We start from the raw sequence: 22,515 nt of genomic DNA, 5'->3' as shown, positions 1-22,515 counted from the left end.
TGACAACCACTAACTGAACGTATTTGGTTACAACATTATCTCGCTTGTTTTTTTGTCAGATCTCATACAGATTGCACACTTTAAATTGGCTCACTTCTGATCTGTGAAAGTCCGCTGACTTTGTACTGCTTCTAAATGTTTGTGCTCATTGGCAACATTAGTTATGTAACAGTTTTGTGCAATGTAGCAACAAGCAGCTATTGTGAAACTAGTGTTGATTGGTGTATAGTGACTGTTAATATTATTCACAAAAATGGGCGAAGAAACACTACCTGTTCCTTCTAGTAGCTCGCCACCAACTTTTGCGTCACTCCTATAACACATGAACCCATTATAAGTTTGTTTCTTTTATAAGCTGTAAACTGGCTCTTCTGGGAAAAGAAGGCAGGGCTTGTCTCACTAGCCAAGGTACTATGAGCTGCATTCCCAGCATCCTCTGCTCAGGGGTCAAATTAAAGTGTGTGATCTGTACATGATATTTTGCAATGAAGCCCACGAATAAATCAGTAGAAAGTTGCTTGTCCACTACCACCAAGTTGATTGATTTGAATGACACTTTTTTTGAATGAAGCTGTTAACAGAATAAGGATACAATTCAAGGTAAGAAACCAATACTGTACTAACACACCACAACAAATAGTTCCTTACTGATGTGAGCAGTCTCTATTCTCCTGTGCCAATATAGCATTTCATAGAATTCAACAGTCATAACAAATGTACTAAAAAATGAGAGATGGTTTTCATGTTTGGCCACATCATTATACTATCAAATTGATGTTCTTGTCTTGTAAATTGTGTCTTGATCTTACGTTGATATGCTGGCTACATCTACCTGGCAACTTCAAGTAGGGACATCAGCAATCGTAAGAAAAGATGGATTGCTACTTACCCTAAGGAAGACATGCTAAGTTGCAGACAGGCAGTCAAAACCCTGGTGAATAATGTGATTCATTTGCTCCAGTCACTACCCAGCCACAGAAGAGCATGGCTCAATACCACCCAGGACTGGAGCGAGCAACTGAATCACATTCTCCACAGGATTTTGACTACAACTCGTCGTGCCCTGAAATGAGGAATGTCCTACCCACTATCCTTCCCACCCCTCCCACGGTGGTATTCTGTCACCCACTGAACCTGCATGATATCCTTGTCCATCCCTACATAGCTCCTGCCCCAACCCCAACCTTCATGGCTCATATCTCTGTAATAGACCTAGATGAAATACCTGCCCTGTATATCCTCCCACCATTACCTACTCCAGTTTGGTCACAAGCATCACCTATCCTATCAAAGGCAGGGCTGCATGTGAAACCAGCCATGACAACCAAAAATCTGTCTGTCCACATGAATGGCCAATGACAAACTGTGCCCAAGAAACAGCTGGACCACCCTTTTGCTGAGCACGCTGCCGAACACGATGTTCTTCATTTCAAAGACTGCTTCACAGCCTTCCCATAAACACCAGTATTTCTGAACTGCTCAGATGGAAACTGTTCCTACAGCATATCCTACACTCATGTGACCCTCTTGGCATCAACCTTCATTAGTCATTATCCTTTATCCACCAGTCCCCTTCCCTATTTCATTCCAGCACTACAGAGTCCTCTATTCCACCAATGCATCTACTATCTTTATACTTCTTTCCTTTTCCACAGCCACCCTCCCCCCTCCCCCCTCTGCCCTCTGTCTAACCTCCTGATTGCACCTAGCTACCCTACTCACTCCCCACTTCATCACTTCATCCCTGCATGCTGCCACGAGTAGCACTTTACCATCCTCCACCCCCACCATGCTATCCCTCCCCCACCCTGCCACAGCCTCCTTCTTACCCCCACCTCCCAGCCTGATTGCAATCAGGCTTTGGCAACCAGAGATTGTAACTACGTGTTAAATAGAGATTACTACATGAAAGGTGTAAAACAAAGCATGGAGCTACAAATAGAGAAATGCTAAATGAAACGTGTCTGGCTGTCGAGACAACAGTGCGTGATGCCTTCGGTGACTACCAAGGCAGAATACTGTCAAATAATCTTTCACAAAACCCAAAGAAATGTAAATTGTATGTAAAGGCTGATAATGGCACCAAAGTTAGTTTCAAAAAACTCATGACACTGAACTCCATTAACTGGATTTTATTGTACTATTGGTTTTGGCTATAACCCATCACCTAGTGCCTAACAACACAACATACCAATTTGTAGAACAACATTAAGACAACACAAGTTAGTGCCTAGCAACCACATTATAATATATTTACAAAAATCACTGAAAACATTTCATTTATTATGAATATTGAACCACAAAGCAATGAGTAATTTAATCCACATGAAACATGCAATAAAAAACTGTAAGTGCAGCAATCATTCTATAATGAAAAGCATACATCAAGGTCTCCATTGACCATACTCATCTCCAAACTATTCAACATACTTTACAGATAAGTATGGTTTGTTGATCTAATTAGCATGGGTTCAGCAATTCCAGTACCTTACTTCTTCACTCTTTGTATCTTTATTGTACATTTACAGAATAATGACTCGTGTACGTCTTCTATATCATCAGCAAGTTACAGAGAGCTAGAAAGGCTTATGAACTTGGATGAGCCACACAATTACAAGATCTCACCTTATTATGTTACTACCTTTTTGTATGTGATTGTTATGGGATCATTTTTATGTTAGGCCTCATTTTTTTTAGTCTGTACTATAATTTGTACAATACTGTAATACTGTAATTTATACAATGTCACATTCTGAGTTTTTACATAGTGACCAGGTTAACTGAGATCTTGATGTATGCTTTTCATTATGTCTTTTTTCTGTGTGTCAGTGTGCCATGACTACTTAAAAAAAAAAATACTATACTATACGACGATAGTGGAGATAATTTTTAGCTTCCCTTACATTACTTGTCACGCTTTTTGTAGCCGAATAATGCACATATCGATATATCTTCATAGCTACAGCTTCGGCATAATGATATTTTTGGGCTGTGATGCCAAGTCACTTCGTATTTGTTGTTGTCATTTCATATGAATAGGATGAATGCTGTACTTGTAAATGTTATGAATGAGTTTTTTTATTACATGTTTCCTGTGGATGAAAATATTCAATGATTTGTGTTTCAATATTCATGACAAATGAAATGTTTTAAGTGATTTTCATAAGTTTATTATTAAGTGATTACTACACACCAATTTGTGTTGTCTTAATGTTGTTCTACAAATTAGAATGTTGTGTTGTTAGGTACCAGAAGATGGCATATGGTCGAAATCGGAAGTACTAATAAAATCAATTTAATGCAGTTCAGTGCCATGAGTTTTTTGAAACAGATATCAACTGCTGAAAATTGCCTGAATAAAAAACTATGACCAAAGGGGTGTCCAGTCCTAGTGAATGAGACATTAAGGATAGCGAATCAACAGCTGAATTGTTTAACTCTATTATCAAATGTTCCTTTACAACGCAAAACCCAAAAGAATTGCCCCAATTTAATCCTCATACTACTGAAAAGATGAATGAAATAAGTATTAGTGACAGTGTTGTTGTGAAACAGCTAAATTGTTAAAACTGAACAGAACTCTAGGGCCCAATGGAATCCCTGTCAGATTCTATACTCAGAGTTTATACGTGGACAATGAAAAAAAAATTCCCGGATTTCCCAGTTAAAAATACACTTTCTCCCGGATGAAAATACATTTTTTCTGTGTTAAGTAGTAGTATACTTTTCCTCAAAACTACAAAACTTATCAATCCTTTAAATGGTTGTGGTTTTATACACCGGCGTACAATTTCCCGGCACTTTACAAAAGGAAACTCAGGGGAAAAAAAACACGTTTTAGAAAGATGTGTGATGTGCAGCAACATGTACACTGCATATTTTCATATATAAATTCAAATTCAACCAAACACCGCATGTTACTTTCCAAAGGATTGAAATCAAAATTGCGATGCGCTTTTGTAAACCAGTTGTAGCTCATGTCAAGCGATCTCGCCAGCCAATGACAGCGGATATTCAGATCATAGGACACATGATGTAGTCAGCCAATAGCAACATCACTGTAAAGTAGCGCGAACACACAAATAGGAAAAGGTAATGGTTTTAAATTAATATACATATATCCATAGTGTTGCTACAAGAAAAGAAAAGCTTTTACATATAATATTGGTCACTAAGATTAATAAGCTGCAAGAGAAGCTAAGCTTTAACACATAATGATCATTTTTGCGCGTGTTACACTTTAAAGATACATCACAAAAATGTGCCAGTAAATCTTTTAACGACATGAATGTTTGATCTTCTGGGCTCAAAAATATTCTAAATGGTCACCCTCAAATATTTGATTTTTGAATGAGTCAAGTGCTCTGTGATTTAAGAAATTCATCGGACATTCACGTGCACAGAGTTCATCTTGCGTAAAAGAAAATTTACTTTGAAAGTAACGTTTTCCAAACAACCATTCGCAATATTTTCCCATGACCTGTTAGAAACAGAATCGTTTCAGCAGTTGCCAGAGCATGCCAAATAACAGGTTTTGCAGTGCTTGCGCAGCTACAATGACGCAGGAAGCCCGTATGTTCGTACGTGTAAAACATTAAAAGATCTTACATTATGTCATAAAAGAAACAAGACATTAGACGACACTCCAAGAGCATGGGAATTTTGTGAACTATACTAAAATGCATCACTTGGCTTAATATGCACATTCGTATGTCCAGATTCATATGTAAATTTTCTTGGAGTACCTGCACTGTATTATCTCAGGTTTGGTTTTAATGCCATACATGCTAGAAGATGAAAACGTGAACTTGAAATGCAGCGAACAGTTGAGACTAGCCAATAGTGTGGAATTAAACACTTGTTTCAAATAAATTGACTGCCTCAGCAGAAAAGATTAGTAAAAGTCAAGTTTCTTTCACAAACCGACAAAAATAACTTCAGTGTTATGCAAGGCGATTAAGGCTTGACTGTCAGAAAGGTGGAAACAAAATAAAATCTGAAACTAATTACATATTTTAGCCTTCTGTAATTATGTGAGTGTATTTTAATTTACTTGATAGCTCCCGGCCACAGAAATCCGTTTTGTTTTCATTTGAAGTGAGAGCAATAAACGAAGAGGAAACAGCAAAATCACTTAACGTAAACACAGGTCACGTGGAGACTACCACCTCCCACTACAACTCAGACTGCTCTGTAAATCAGGTCCAGATCTAGGATATTTTCGAACCAGGGTGATATTAGATAGTGGTGCTCCCCCTCCCTTGAGCATTTGAGTTAGGATGCCAAAAATTTAAAAATTGACTTTTAAAAAATATCTTCATTTTGTAGCACACATCTTTCTGGGGTCTGATACATAAAACATATATACTCGAGGGAATGTAAGACATGTTATTCGGTCTTAAATGTGGCACAGTGCAGTGCCACGCCTCTCCACACAGCATTCTTCCTTCGCACGTCTCTTGTATTTTGCTCTGTGGAATTCAGACATGTAATATTTTGTAATGGAATGGGTGCCATCGAACTATATTCACACCAGTGAAAATTAAAATATCCTGTGGTGCCTCTCCTGCTCCCAGTCGGCCAGTTTGACGTCCTGCACCTCTTTATTGACATCCTCCTCCTCTTTATAAAAATCTCGGAATTAATACTGGTTGGGATTATTTGTAACCGGCAGAACAAGAACTCTTCAGAAAATTTGCAGTCTTTACTGCCTATTAGTTAATAACTTGGTGATTTGTGTGACATAAAATTAAATACGGGACACATAAAATGAGTAAAGACAAGAGACACACAAGACAGTAAACGTTTCTTCAATCGTTAAGTCCTAGCATCTTTTCTCTCTAATCTTGCCACAGCTTTATATGGCGTACTTTCCTTTCTGGGAAAGAATCTACTACCTCATCAAAGTTCATCAACATTTCACTACATGAAAAAATGAAATGTCACTGTCTAATACTAGAAAAGCTGTTAATACAAATTGTACCCAAGACTGGTGTGTTTCTTGACCTGATTACATGTATTTTGTCACTGCTATATAAAATGAAATAGGCCTGCCCAATATTGCGGCAGTTCTTACACACACCAAATAAACGAGACTGTTTTGGCACAAATGGTCATTTTTATAACACGACAGACTACAATTCACGAAGTACCAATATCAAATGCCTATTAGGCCTACTACAAGCAAAACGTTGTGTGTTAGGAAATAGTTTCACAATTCATTCATACTCTCTAGCTTCTGAAGCAAGAGATCGAAAAGTAGTAGTACTAAATTTTTAAATAAATTTTGAATCGTCATATTCTCCCATAATTTGTGTGAGTCCCCGTTTCTTCTCCTTCCTTGTTCTAACAATCTTATCACTAATTCTGTACCTATTCCTGCCAGTGTCAAAACTTATTCTCTGGTTAATTTCTTCACCAGATTACTTATCCGGTAAGGCATTATTACGTGTTCGTAGAACGCGTTTTCCACACTACTGCCAGAATATAACTTTAGCAGCTGCTAGTCGGGGACTGCATAACTGGCCCTTAGCAGTGTAGCAGTCTGGCCAAAAATTTTCTGTCAAAATTTCATTTTCTTGGACATATGGAGGAGACAATATGCCATCTTTGTTGCCTGTGATTCCTGTTAGTCGTCTTTTTCCACTCTGGTAGTCTGAATCTATGGAATTCGCTAGTAGTTATAACAATGCTGATCATTTACAAACCCAGTCAACCACATAAACAGCGACTGGCATTCATCCGTTTGGCTTTATTCCGCTCAGCTCGTATTTGTCTGCAGGAAAGTTTATTTCTAGATGCGACGAGGATTCACCTGGCAGAGACATCACATAGACTATGCACGCATTCAAAAATCAACTTACAATTCTTTCAAAAAGCAACAGGGATGAGTTCAAAATCATATGAGAAATCGATAGACCAATGTGCGCTGGGTGCTAGGGGCTTTGTGAAACAAGGTCTTTTTCCTCAATAATATAAATTTGGCGACACCCCCCCCCCCCCCCCCCCCCCCGATACTATCGTGCGGGGCAGGTAACCCGGTTTGCCCCTGCCCCCTAGTTCTGGGCCTGTTGCGCATACGTGAATCTGGCAGCTTAGGCACACCAGTAACATTTTTCCAGATAGCATCTGGCTGCTTGCTGCTATTGCTTATACAGCTAACTGCCACACTTCTGTAGCCAGAAGCAGGAGAAGGTACTACTATACGAGACTCAACTGCACATGTGGATAAGTTCGCTTGCAACTGCTCAAACGAATCTAATGTAAAGTTGTGATGTCATGCCCATAGGAGGCAATTTGTTTTTATGAAACATTGCATAGTCTTCCTAAAGCCTTTGACAGATTTTGCTGTTGGGAAACGTTTTAAGAGCACTGTGTTTTGTTGTTGTATATGGTGAATTTCCTTTGCAACTTAAATTTTATTTTCGTTTCTTTTTCTCTCATTTGTTTTTTTATTGCTGCAGTATTATTCTGCAGTAGTGAGATACAGTAATATTCTTTGTTAGAGTATTGGCTCTTACCAGTCTAAGTTACAAAAATTTAGCTGTAAACTAAAACAATGAAAAATTCCTGGGATTCTAAAAAATTCCTGGGTGTTTCCGTTTTCTCTCGCATGAAAAAATTCCCGGGTTTTTCCCGGATCTCCCGGGTCATATACACTCTGTATACTGTACTTGTGTCTGAGTTAGCCCATCTTCTAACTATAATCTATTGCAGATCCTTTGAACAAAAAACTGTGCCCAGTTCTTGGAGAAAAGCACAGGTCACACCCATACACAAGAAGGGTAGTAGAAGTGATACACAAAACTTCCATCCAATATCCTTGACTTACAATTGTTGTAGAATCTTAGAACATATTCTGAGCTTAAATATAATGAGGTAACTTGAACAGAATGACCTCTTCAATGCTAATCAGCATGGATTCCAAAAACATCAACCATGTGAAACCCAATTTGCACTTTTCTCACATAACATATTGAAAGCTTTGAGTCAAGGCAATCAGGTGCATGCAGTATTTCTCGATTTGCAAAAAGCATATAACTCAGTACCACATCTACGCTTATTGTCACAAGTTCAATCATATGGGGTATAAAAGTTAAATTTGTGACTGGACTGAATAGTTTTTGGTATGGAGGACACAGCATGTTATCTGGGATGAAGAGTCATTGTCAGATGAAGAACTTCAGATGTAACTCAGGGAAGTGCGTTGGGACCCTTGCTGTTCATACTGTGTATTAATGACATTACAGACAATATTAACAGTGAAATAGGTTTTTTTTTGTTTTTTTGCAGTTATCCATAATGCACTACTATGTGAAAGTAGCTGCACTACTATGTGAAAGTAGCTGCAGAAATATTCAGTCAGATCTTGATAAGGTTTTAAAGTGGTGCAAAGATTGGCAACTTATTTTAAACGTTCAGAAATGTAAAATTGTCCACTTCCAAAAAAAAGAGTATCCTATGACTAAATTATCAATGAGTCACTCCTGGAATCAGGCATCTCATACAATACCTGGGTGTAAAAGTCTGTAGGGATATGAAAGGGAATGATCACATAGGCTCAGTCACGGGTAAAGCACATGGTAGACTTTGGTTTATTGGTAGAATACTGGGGAAGTGCAATCAGTTTACAAACGAGATTGCTTACAAATCACTCGTGAGACCCATCCTGGAGTATTGCTCAAATGTGTGAGACTTGTACTAAATAGGACTAACAGGAGTATTGAACACATAAAGAGAAGCACAGCTTGAATAGTCACAAGTTTGTTTAATTTGTGTGATAGAATCACAAAGGTTCTGCAGAAACTGAACTGGAAGACTCTTGAAGATAGGTGTAAACTACACCAAGAAAGTCTATTAACAAAGCTCAAAAAATTGGCTTTAAATGGTGACCCCAGGAATATACTACAATCCCCTATGTACTGCTCACATACGGATTGTGAGAATAAGATTAGAATAATTACCGCACACACAAAGGCATTCAAACAATCATTCTTCCCGCATACGTGAATGGAACAGGTAGGAACACTAATAATTAGTACAATGAGAAGTACCTCTGCTATGCGCGCCTTATGGTGGTTTGCAAAGGCTAAATGTAAATGTAGATGAAGTTGTGTGTGTGTGTGTGTGTGTGTGTGTGTGTGTGTGTGTGTGTGTCTGCGTGTGTGTGTGTGTGTGTGTCTGCGTGTGTGTTTTGTCCAATTCTCATGAAGGCCTGTTTGGGCGAAAGCTTTGATAGTCTTTTTGTTGTGCCTCTCTGCGACTCAGCATCTCTGTTATACAGTAAGTAGCAAATAACCTTTTCATAATATTGTTATTATTCCATCTTGCATTTTCCAGCTTTGATTTTACAAACTAAATTTTAGTTCCAAGTTCGTCATACACAATGGATATAACGAACTTATATGATTTACGTTTCAGATTTAACTCAGTCCTTGATGTCATGATCAGTTGTAACTAGAAAATTTTAAACTGTAAGCACAACAATGTTTGCAGTTTCGTTTTCACAATCATGATCACAGTCTCTCTCTTCTATCTTACATTTTCACTTTGCTTTTATTTTTTGCAGCTGTTTCTGATCACCACTACTGACTTTCACACAGTAACTGGCCATTAGTACAGATGAAAAAATAAACTGAATGCTGTCTAAAATTTATATGTGCAATTAAGTCCTAATGACATCTTCTGTTCCAAAGTATCATATCTCTCATGTCTCCCATTGCACTGTTTCTCTTCGGGCTTTTCATAATGCAGAAGGCTGAGCTCAAAATTCGTAGGTATGATTCAGGGCTAAACAAACATATCATGCTAAAATATAAGATATAAGCTCAGAAGGAAAACACTAGATTAAGCACAGCAGGACTTTCCAAATTATGTTCTGCGGAACAGCAAATAAGTGCTCCGCAAGAGACTATTAATAATAATGAGGTGGTATTTTTTGACATTTTTTCTCATTTTTCAAAATTTTATTAAAATTTCTGTCCTATTAGCTATGCTTTAAACTGAAGAAATCACCAAATAAAACTAGTTTTTCTCATTTTTTTAAAGTTTCATTGATTTTATTAACTCTGAAAATACACAAGATGTTCCTTTAAAGTACCAATATTCTGAAAGTGTTCTGTCAGAAGAAATGTTTGGTAACCTCTGATGCAGAGATATTGGCACAGAGATTGCTAACCCTGAAAATATTCCTTAAAATTCATATTTGTTATTTATAGTCAAATTGGTGAGATATCCTGCCTTATGCAAGACACTGTTTGCTTGTTTTACTTTCCCCAAATAGGTTCAGCACTTTTTGTGCTATCATCAGCAGGATATTTTTATTTTCCAGTCTGAAAACTATTATAATACAGTTACATTTGAATTTCAGCCTAAAGTTATTTCTACTCGTCTGATGGAGTAATAATTATGCATCAATTTAGTATTGGTTTACATGTGCAGTTAATTGCATGTTGGCTAACTGATAAACAGAATATTACATCTTAGTTGTGGCAAAAATTAGACCCACAATACAGGATTGATTAGTGAATATTTGTAGTTTTGCGCACACCTTTCGTGATGCTAATAAGGTACATTTAAGAAGAGCATCAAATCCAAAAAGATGATCATTTATAGTCAAAAGCAACAGCACACTCCATACCAAATGTTTGACAATGCAACACGGTAATTGACAGTGATACTAACCGGAAACTCATATGTTTGTGGATCCTCAGATGGGCCACACTGCACCAAGCTGAGGGTCTTGTCTGTCAGACAAAGCAAAAATGGGCCCAGTATGTTGCGGCTGTTGCCAAGGCCCTTCTCCTTGACAGTCACTTGCCATACATGCTCTGCAATGAGACACAAAAAAACAGTTACAAAAGAACTAGCACATGTTGCTAACGTACTTTATTCAAACAAGCACTAATACATGTCACTAACCTAATCAGCCCTGCAAATTTAAAAGTAAGTTGCAGAAAACTTAAAAAATATAATTTACTGGGTTGGGAAAACATCATCATTGGTCATTTTGCAATGGCTTGCTTAGGATTTTTACTTCATTTAAATATTCAGTTATTAGAAACCCTATGAATTTAATATTAGGTCATCAGTTTAACCCTTCGCTAGGAATGAGGTGTCTTTTCAGATCCCATACCCCTCATATTTCCGGTGCTGATCTTGCAATGCTCATGGACCCTGACACAAGTTTCCTAGTTAAGATACAAAGGACCACTATGAAAAAAAAATCCTACACAATTATGTCTGTAATTTAGATAACTTAGTTCAAGAATGAACGAAAGTGGGCACTTGGGGTCTTCAAAGACCCCCAGCTGGTTTAACCAACTCAGTGTTGCCAACAAATGGCTAAAGTTGGCAAAACTTAACAACAATGAAGGTTATTCATTTGTTGAGCTTTAGATAGCATTGTTGATGTGAGGCAAGTAGATGTCGGCTGACTTTATTTAATAAATTCAGTATTTGTATTCAAATCTTTAAGTTTTCCATACAAGTCTTGACATAATTCATAAAAACAAAGAACTATCAGTTCATTGTAACATAAGTCATAAATTATGAAAATTGTAGAAAAAACTATTGTCTGACAATTTAGGTTAAAATTTAAACATAGAATTAATTTTCTGTTTAGGGTTGATGCAAAACATGTTTGGTACGAAGAGGCTGATAAAATTGTTCTTCTGATTTGGGATAATGCTGATGCAGATAATGAAAGTGTATCTGACATGAATGATGATGAATACTTGCCCTCAGATAATGAAGTGGAGAAATTCAGTGATGCAATGGAAGAAGAAAGTAATGAAGATGATTTCATTCATGGTTATGATGATTTAATAGTGATGACTAAAGTATGAAGGATTATTTCACTGGAGAAAATATAATAATTTCATACAAAGTACCTCCAACTAAATGCCAAACTCCATCTCATCCCATAATATAATTCAGAATAAACCTGGTCCTGAAGCAGCCCCCCATAGTTCAATAAAAGAAGCCCTAAAGCTCTAAATTACCCCAAAAATTATTTCTGTCATGACAAGGAAAACTGAAAGAGACCCTAGGTGAGTGTATAACAAGTGGAGTGGAGATATCCTAATAGTATACCTAAGGCATGGAAGGAACTAGACGGGGAAGAATTAGAGGCCTACATTGGTTGATTTGTATCTTCTGTAGCTTACAGATCAGGGTGGGAGTGCTTGAGTGAACCAAGGAACATGGCAGGTCTATCTTCAGGACAATAACACGCCTAAAAAGATTTCAAGCTATCACACATTTTCTCAGATTCAACAATAAGGAAACATGGGCAGATAGTAGAGTTCATGATAAATTAGCAGCATTTAGAAACATTTCGAAAATGTTCGTTTGCAGCTTTCTTCCATATAGAGTCCAAGCTTTGACATAACTGCTGATCAAAAGCTTATTGCATTTAGAGAGAAATGAAAATTTCAACGATACATGAAAAGCAAGCCTGCTCAATATGGTATAAAAATATGGTGGACTTGCAATTCTAGACATACATTTCCAGTGAATGAACAGATTTCCTTGGGGAAAAAACTGGCCAACAAAGAGACTTACATCAGGGTTCCTAAGTCATAAAAGGTATATCAACAGAATGGCTCAACGAAGGCGATAATACTGTAGCTCACAATTTTTTCTGGAGAATACCATTAGTGAGGGACTTGATGGCAGTGAAAAGAACATATGTCAGAACTCTAAGGAAAAATAAGATTGAAATTTCTAAGGAGATGCAGCCTTGTTGTTCAAGAGAAGGGAATTCATCTGTTTTTAGATTTCCTCAACTCTTTATCACTAATAAGTGTAACAAAGAAATCTTGGAACTATTCTACAATACGACTGACATTGCTGGTATCACTGCAGTAATTATATGATTGTATGATCACTCACAAAGCTGTCTTCTGCTGTAGTTGTGACGAAACTTTGTGCATCATCGACAGAAGACTACTTGATATGAAGTGCCTTCACAAGGGAGCAAACATGGTGTCATTCTTTGATACAACTAAGAGACTAAAGGACACCAACACACCACCAAAATATAAGAGTGTTCTTTGTGTGCAAGAAATCTAGGCAAAAGCCAGATTGTGACGTGCTTAGAATATGATAAAAATAAATAAGTCGTATGGAAAATTTGTTTCCAGTTCTCTTTTCAGCCAGATTGTGATGTGCTTAGAATGTGATAAAAATAAGTAAATGTGGTGTGTTGACATGACTGTATACAATCACAGTAAAACCAGAACAAGTATTTCATTGTATTTAAGTTTTTCTTTTCTCATTTTCATTATGATAACTAGAAATACAACAAAAGCTATGAAATAAAAAATCAATTGTCTTCAAAAACATAAACAAGACAATATGCCCTGAAAATATTTAATATGCAAGAATCAAAACAGCATGTAAAAAAAATATTACTGTAACAAAAAGTAGTGGAAAGCAAAATGTTGCAAAATATATAATGTTGAATTTCATTCCATCCAACATAAAACACAAATTTCCAGTTTATATATATAATCCACTAATAATAAAAACAGCATGGAATGTAAAAATGTGATGTTCCAGCAAAGAAATTGTGACAAAACAAAACAAATGAACTGGGATCTTTAAATTTTCCAACATGCACACTGGAAGGCTAACGGCCTCGAGAGGACTGAGGGATGTGTTTGGGAAGGTCAGAAAGTTGGGGCAGGTCACTCTGACACAAGATCAAAAGGAACCCATCTTAAGTGAGGACAGAGGGAGAGAGCACAGGGAAAAAGAAGGATGAAACTATTGAACATTCTGCTTTTCCTGCAGTCTTCCTAAAGATCTTCTGCCCACTGGTTGAGAATTTGCCATTGGTTGTCATATTTTGTCATCTCACATTCTTGTGACATGGTCTTCAAGTTGTTCCTGTACTCTTTAATCTGCTCATTTAAGCTTTTCACTCCCAGTTCTTCTCTGTTGTCAGCATTTGTCATACTGTTGGATAATGTGTACATACATACTCTTCTTAGAAATTGCATTTCCAGTGCTTGTAATTTTTGTTCATGTTTTTTAGTTACAGTCCACAACTCACTTCCATACATTACAGTTGTACTGGCATTGTTTTGTAGAACTTAAAACAGTGTTTCCCTTATTGCTTTAGTTGTGAGTGTTCTATAGGTAGGGGTCTGCGCGGATAAGAAAAGTGCAATCCACATCCGCACCGCATCCGCAAGGTCCTAATCTGCAACCGTATCCGCAGCAATTAATCCGCATCCCCAAGTTCCTTATCCGCATCAGCATATATTTAAGTTTTGAATGAGTAATGAATAGTAATAGACAGCAGTACTTAGAATTATGGTATGTAATGATACAGTTATTGTTAAGGTGCCATTTCTGTGACAAATTAACTACTTTTGACTTCTTAAACCACAGGAAATGCTCTACACCTACTCTAAAGCACACCATTCCAAACAGGAAAGCATTGGCGCTCCGGAGCACACACAGTAGCGGCTTGGATCTCGTGAGATTGGAAACGCTATTTAAAAAAATAAAATTCAATGTAATGGTATTAAATGATGAAAATACGTGTATAGAAACAATTTAGCGGTTCTAGGCGCTCAGTCCGGAACTGCGCGACTGCTACGGTCGCAGGTTCGAATTCTGCCTCGGGCGTGGATGTGTGTGATGTCCTTAGGTTAGTTAGGTTTAAATAGTTCTAAGTTCTACAGGACTGATGACCACAGATGTTAAGTCCCATAGTGCTCAGAGCCATTTGAATCATATAAACAATTATATTTCGCTGCTCTTGTGCCAAGGCAGCTGAAAATGACGATGATGAAACTTGGTGAAACTTCAGGAACTTTCACATCTCTGTTGGTATTTAAATAAGTAATTATGCTACTTTGTCCAGCCTCACACGAATGATTTAGAAAATTTGAAGTTTCGCTTTTGCGTCCAGTGTAGGAATATACTTTTTTTGCATGCAAAACAAGCCACTATATCTTTCATCTTATCGTTGCTATCAAATATATATCCGAATTTTTTTCATATTGGCGATTTTAATTTTTTTTTTCCTTCGCTAATGTAAAATCACCTTACACGAAATTGCATCCATCGATATGGTGTTCATTTGAAGAAAGAACTCTCACTGATATTTGCTACGATGCACATTGTCACTCGGTCACTACAAAGCACTTACTGAAGGCAGCGGAAAATTGCAACGGGCACCTGTCTGGCACACAGTGGGCAGGTTTCCCACCCAGAGAGCACTGCACAGGCCACACAACAGACACGGTCACAGAAATGGATTAGGTGCAGGTCTCTTGGGTACAGCTACATCGGTCGTAGCCAGGGGCTGAGGACAACAAACATCCGCTCTACCCGAGCCCTGCAAGATTCCAAGAATGTCAACAGACTTGGAAGTTTTTCAACTAACTTTAGAACATACGTGCTGGGCAGATGACCCGCGGATATCTGCGCCGGTCGCGATTTTATCCGCCAAGTAATAAATACCGTGGATATATCCGTATCTGCACAGACCTCTATCTATAGATTGCTTGTTAACATGACTAAATCTTTCAATTTTCATTTTCATTTGAAATACCATTTCTGTCAGTGAGTGAGATAATATTTCCTAAGACGATGAATGAGTTTACTTTCTGATCATTTGTAATCATTTTGCTGGTAGTTAGCCTCTGGCATCTATAAGTCATAACTTTTGTTTTCTTTGAAGATAAAACTTAGCTGCTGTGGAAGAAAATATTAGCAACTGTTTTGAATGTTTTCTCACAGTAAGCAATCACAATTTGAACATCATCAAAGAGTAATGTCACAGAATAATTTCTTACACTGAAGTCATAAGTATAAAAGGTTAATTTACTTATCTATTGCTTCAGCATGTCATCAATATAAATATTAAAAACACTCAGTGGCAAACTGTGTCCTTGTTTTACTCTCAAATTTGTGCTGGTATTATATTTTCCATTTCCTACAGTGGTGATTACTGATTCTTGGTACACACATTCTACTGCCTTTACTATGTGTTAACAGCTAAAAAAGAACACTATACACGGGAGGCGGAGTCTCCCCTCATCCTTGTAACAAGTGGGTCTCTATCAAACTATCCCGTTTTTCTCTGTGAATGAGCAAATAACAGTTCAAGTGCATGGTGAATGATAGAGGGTACCACATATCACAACTAATCATTTGTTTTCCTGTTCCACTCACAAACAGACTAAGGGGAATGATGTCTAAAATCCTCCATGTGAGCCCTAATTTCTCTCACTTTATCTTCGTGTTCCTTACACGACAAGTACACTGGCAGCAGTAGAATCGCTCTGCCGTTGGCCTCAAATGTCAGTTCTCAACATTTCTACAATAGTGCCTCACAAAAAAGGTGTTATCTTCCCTTCAGGGATTCCCATTTGAATTCATGAAGCTTTTCTGTAGTACGTCTGTAGTGATCAAACCGACCATTAACAAATCTAGCAGCACACCTCTGAACTGCTTCAATATCTTCCTTCAATCTGACCTGGTGCAAATTCCAAACACTTGAGCAGTACTCAAGTATGGGTCGCACTAGCATTCTCCTTCATAAATGAGCTGTAAACCTCCCGCCCCCCCCCCCACCACCACCACCACCACCACCCAAAAAGAGAGAGAGAGAGAGAGAGAGAGAGAGAGAGAGAGAGAGAGAGAGAGAGAGAGAGAGAGACAACGAAGTTGAGGATTCATCTTCCCAACTCCCAAACTGACCTGCTCATTCCATTTCATACTGCACTGCAACATTATGTCCAGATATTTAATTGATGTGACTGTGTCATGTAGCACAATACTAATGCTGTATTTAAACATTACAAGATTATTTTTCCTATTCATCTTCACTAACTTACATTTTTCTGCATTTAGAGCAAGCTGTCATTCATCACATCAACTAAAAATTCTGTCTAAGTCATTTTCTATCCCTACAGTCATTCAATGATGACACTCTCCCATACACCACAAAGTTATCAACAAAAGGCCATAAATTGCTGTTTACCCTGTCCACTGGATAATTTATGCAAACAGAGAATGAGAGCGGCCCTATCACACTTCCCTGGGGCACTCCTGATGATACACTTTTTGTGTTTGTTGCTGACTTTTATCATTTAGAGCATATCAGTATACAGCTGTTGCCTTACATCTTAATTCCTCTGCATGCATAAGAAAGTAAAACATCCCACTTTATGCACGCAATTCATTTCAACTGCCTGAATACTGGGCTTTTTCTTTTGACAGAGAACCAATCCTTCACTTGCATATAACACTGCAGAAGCTGCTGTTCCACAGAGTGCTGCGGCCAGTACACAAACAACTTCAATGCTGTTCGAACCTGTTTTATGTGTGTGCTTTGCTGAGACAAATTTATCAGTGATGGTGTATCCATACTGTGGAACTTACTTTTGCCAACATAACATAGGAAGTAAATAGTCACTGTAAGCAAAATAAGGGAAGCAATTGTGATGGTACACCTATTACAGAATGTGATTTTGAGAACTATCCATTTGAAGGAAACATAAAATTCAGAATGAGAAATGGAAGAAAAAGGTTTTGAAAAAGACGAGAAATTTAGGACACTGTTATGTTTCACCAAAAACTAGTAAGAAAGTCTGTTCTAAAAAATTTGCAGTCAGTAAGAAATGTCACACAAAGCTATGTTTTCTAAAAATATGTCCAAAAGGTCAAGAAGAGAACCATGAACAATTTTGGGCTTTACGTGGCAAGAAGACAGAAGATACATTGATCTTAGGGTCGAATGAAAAGAAAACACCATCTAGAACAACTAATGCACCTAGGTCTTGTCAGAATCGTAGCTCCCCCTATATACCTGAGAATCTTGCAAGCTACCAAGCATCGTCTGAAAACAGTTTTAAAAGCACTGAATGATGGTGCTCTTAAAGTGGAAGACAAAAGAAGGAAACAAAGTGAAGACTGCAGAAAACACCAAAGGAAATATCAGGCATGGTCTGATCTCACTGGACCAGTTTACTTCCACATCATTGCATTACTGTCACAGTAAAGCTGAAAGTAAATATTCTGACAACCCTGACCTTAGTGTTGGGAATTATTCACATCATTCAGAGATAATTTTCTCCTGAAATGAGTAAAGTACTCAAGATGAAGTACAAAAATTATTACAAGTTCTTTAGAGAAAAGAGTCCATATTCGTTTCAAAAACCAAGAAATGATACTTACGATTTCTGCCAGGAATTTGAAGTTATAATGAATGTCAATGCAAGTGATCCTCATAAAGAAGTATATGAAGAACAGAAACTAAAGGTTGCAGTGTACAATAAACTCATGGACAAGTATTTGAGGTCAGCCAAGTTGACAGCACAGGTACCTTAGTGTTAGAGTTTGATTACACACGGAACCTGCCCATGCCTAAACTGAGCGTTACTGTGCAGTTCTAAAGAAGCTACTGTGCCTCTATGTATTTAATGTTCACTGCCACTATAACCAATCAAGTACGTTCTATTGGTTTCTTGAAGGTTCAGCAATATAATATTCAAATCTGGTTGCTCCATTATTTATGGCTTCATAAGCATGAAAATACACAGGAGACAAACAATATTATCACCATTATTCTTCTATCTGATTTGTGTGGGGAGCAAAATAAAAATACGAGTATGGTACAATTTTTTACTTGGCTTTCAGAAAAAAACAACGTAACTATACAACACATATTTCTAGTTGGGGGATATTCATACAACCGTCACTTTGGCATGTATGGAGAACTGCTAAGAAAGATTGAAAACATTGAGAATGAGAGCCAATATTTTTCAGTGCTTCAGAGCTGCAGAAAGATTCCAGCACCCTATGACATGGTGGAATAAGTGGACATTACTGAGGACTGGGCATCCGCTTTATCATGAAACTGAAAGGGAACACTCTGTTGGAATATGAAAATATGTTATTTTTTACTACAACAGGAAGGCATTTTAAGTCTTGTCTACTCCTGCAGGAACATTCAGTCCCCACCAAATAAACAACGCGGATGCAGACTGCCAATGCGGAAGATGGACATGGTGGTGATGAAGAAAACTTGTCCTGGGATTATGGATGCAAACGACAAGCATATCTTCACACTACTCAAGTTCCTACAAGATGACAATGCAGAATTGCTAAAGATGATTATCGATGGTTATGCACCTACAACAGACAATGGCTACTCAGTATGTGAAACAGAAAACATCGTCACTAATAAGCATGCAAAGACATAGATCATTGTTGTGGAAGGCATTGTGTGCCTTAATACAACTGTAATTGAATAAGTGCATTTCTTTCACTTTATGGATGATTATGTTGCTACTAGGTTTTTAGGGGATTATTATGGTTGGTGAAAAGCTCTCAGGTCTCCAGCCAGGTGGCACTGGTAAAATACGGCGACATTTCACTGAGTGTCATACTCATCACCTTCTGGCAATGTGTCAAGATATGTAGATAGTGTGATATTTATACTAGAGGTGTCTCCACCTCCCCCTGGCTATAGGCAGCTGTGTACTGTCTGGTTGGTGGGCAGAGAAAGTGCTGAAACTGTGCTGGTTGGATAGAGGGTGCTCCATTCAAATCTCTGTCTCAGCATTCTGGCTGAGTCTTGCAAGTTGATAATGCTGGTCACACTCTTGTCATATTGCCACTAATTCTGGATTCCATGCCGCACTTAGTTGGTATCCTTTATCTCTGTCGACAAGATCATTGTGAATCCGTATTTCAATGGATGCCTTTATGATGCTGTCACAATAGCCGACTGTTCGGCAGATACCTTGATGTTCTGGAAGTCAAAGGTGTGGTCTTCCTTGAGGCTATGCTCTGCTATTGCTGATTTTTCTGTCTGTACCAGTCGCAAATGCCTCAAGCGCTCCTCGCAGTGTTTTGAAATACAATGTTGTGATTGCCCAACGTACTGTTGGCCACATGGCAAGCAACACTGTAAGTTCATGGGACAATCATTTTAGTGGGTCTTTTGCAGAGCCAAGCCACTCTTCGTCTTCGGCATTGGTCGGAAGATGGTTTTTATGTTGGCTTTTTCATGTAACCTTGCAATTTTGGCCGAGAGCAGTCCCAAGTATGGAAGGTAGGCGAGTCTCGTTTTCTTCTTCCTCTTCCAGAGAAAGTTATTTCTCCATATTTATTTCACTGCAGTTCCTTCAAGTTCATTAGAGACAGACGCCTTAATTCATGTCGTAAACAGAATCACCGAGTTCCAACAATATTTGCACTACACTTTGTTTGGCTGGACCTAGCTGACGCAAACATTAAAAACTACATCAGAGGGTCTGTTAAATTTTAGCAGCTTAAGTTTAACTTCCTATGTAGTTTATCAGTCCTCTGGCTGCAAAACATGACTTTAAATGGAAAACTATTCAAAAATTAAGAGTTCATTCATTCATTCATTCATTCATTCACTGTGTTCAGTAGATCCCTTCAAGAAGAAAAACCTTCAGGGAGCAAAACGATCAAGATACAAGTTAACGTAGACAAGTAAACAACAGAAACTTAATCTGTACATTTTATTAACAATAAACTAGCATTATGCTTAATGTTATTCATTCTTATGCCAGATAAGTTTATCAGGTTAACTATAAGAAACACTGCTGTCTCCTCACTTATACTACACAGCTGCTGTTTATATCCTATGGTAGCTTAACCTTACAGTACTTGATTACACTAGTCAGAGGTAATGGAGAGTAGTGTGTTTGGAAATTACCTGGAGATTCAGAAAAACAAAACAAAAAATGAGTAGAAATAAGTAGGGGACAACCTGGAATGGGAGACATAATAATGACTGTAGTGAAAATAAAATTCAGGTGAGCAGTATATGTCATCAGATGAATGAATGGTAAATGGGCCCGAAATCTTTTGCTGATTTCCTAAAGATAAGGAAAGTGAGAGGCAACAGCCAAATGAAAAATTGAGTAGCTCACATTAAAAAGATATGCTAGTACAAGCTGGATCCATATGGCTATACACTGTAATGCACAGAAAAGTTTAGACGATGCCTTTATTCAGCTTGATAAAGCAAAAAAACTGTCTTCTGCACTCACCATAAGTAGGTTTTGGCTGTTCTCCTTCAGGAATATCTTCACCCTGCTGAAGTGACAACAATGATTTTAACCATTCTTCCAGCTCTTCCTCGGATTCCAAAACTACACAGAAGCAGTCATCTTTCGTATACAGTGCTATCACATACTTGTGCTTTGTGTCTTGTCGACGATTGATATTAAAACAAGTTTTCAGCAGAATGCTCCTGAAATATAATTGTTTTTCTGACACTCATTGTAATACTATGAAGGAACTTCTCAGAAACCTACATGCACAACCAAATCATAGTTAGTAACAACCATTATGACTGTTACACATAGAAAAACAACATATCCTACAAAACAATTTAATCTTACGAGTGGGAGGAACCATTACACATAAGCATATGGGACAAGAAGATAGGCTCACCTTTTGGGAGGATGATGCGACCGCCATTTTTTTTCACTGTCATAATACTCCAGACGTGCTGAAGACTCGACTGACTCGCCACGCAAAACAAAGTATTTCTTGCGCATCGTCTGTAAAGGGAGGAAAAATTATAAAATCCTATCAAACAAACTCATATACAGAAAAGACTATAGAAAAAAAAGTGACAATAATGAAAACAGATTGAAATAAAGTACTGCTAATTACAATGTAAAAGTTCTGTGTTAACACAAGCATAATGTGATGGAAGATATACAGGTTTAATCTTTACACAAACATTACCAATTTTTTTGGTTTCACCTTTTGCTATTCTGTGTTTATACATGTACATAATGGCTACATGTTTCCACACATTACGAAGTGCAAAAATACCAAACTGACCAATAATTATAGTTCATAAAATGGGATGCCATGTGGAGAGAGGAAGGTGAGAATCACAGAATAACATCACAATTGGTTACCTGAAAAAAGATAAAATGACTCATGCTTAGTATGCAACACCATCGAACTGTTTGAATGGCAAACTGAAGCAATCAAAATTATTACGCAAAAAATGCGCTTCCATCAGAACAATGACCTACGCACACACTAATCTTTATAGTGGCAAATGTGTGCAAACAGGGTTTTTAAAACACTCCCCATCTCTATTCAGCTCCCACATACTGCCTCATGATTTTTTCTATTTCTTAACCTCAAAAAACCACTTGGAGAGAAGAGTTTTTGTTTGCTGAAGAAATTACTATAGAGTTGTTCAACCTTGTGACACTTTTCGAGGTTTTTTAAACATGACTCCCTTCATATTTCAGTCGATGGCTGAAGATTTCTCTCAATATTGCTACACATATCTTCTTTCAAATCCCATGTTTTCACAAAATTTCTCTCTCATAAGTGGGGATGTGGAATATCTTTTGAGTATTGCACTGTTGCGAGTGCAAGTTGCCAAACTATATGACGCTCTTTACTTTGCACAGAAAACTCAACCCCAGTTGGGTTTGGGTTGTTTGGGGAAGGAGACCAGACAGCAAGGTCTTCGGTCTC

The 22,515-nt window shown here is 37.7% G+C and overlaps 1 protein-coding gene across 5 annotated transcripts in view; it reads right to left on the bottom strand.

The window, feature by feature from the left end:
• Positions 1-22,515, bottom strand: part of LOC126334930 (insulin receptor substrate 1) — a 211,636-nt gene that overhangs the window by 144,509 nt on the left and 44,612 nt on the right. For all 5 annotated transcript variants that reach the window (XM_049997664.1, XM_049997666.1, XM_049997667.1 and 2 more), the window contains 3 exons: positions 21,460-21,569; positions 21,054-21,256; positions 10,684-10,829 (listed from right to left, as the gene is read on the bottom strand). In XM_049997664.1, coding sequence (XP_049853621.1) covers positions 10,684-10,829; positions 21,054-21,256; positions 21,460-21,569 — 459 coding nt within the window. The remainder of the gene's footprint in view (positions 1-10,683; positions 10,830-21,053; positions 21,257-21,459; positions 21,570-22,515) is intronic.

The sequence above is a fragment of the Schistocerca gregaria genome, chromosome 2 (assembly GCF_023897955.1).
Source record: "Schistocerca gregaria isolate iqSchGreg1 chromosome 2, iqSchGreg1.2, whole genome shotgun sequence".
NCBI lineage: Eukaryota > Metazoa > Arthropoda > Insecta > Orthoptera > Acrididae > Schistocerca > Schistocerca gregaria.
This window is presented reverse-complemented; position numbering and strand designations above follow the sequence as displayed.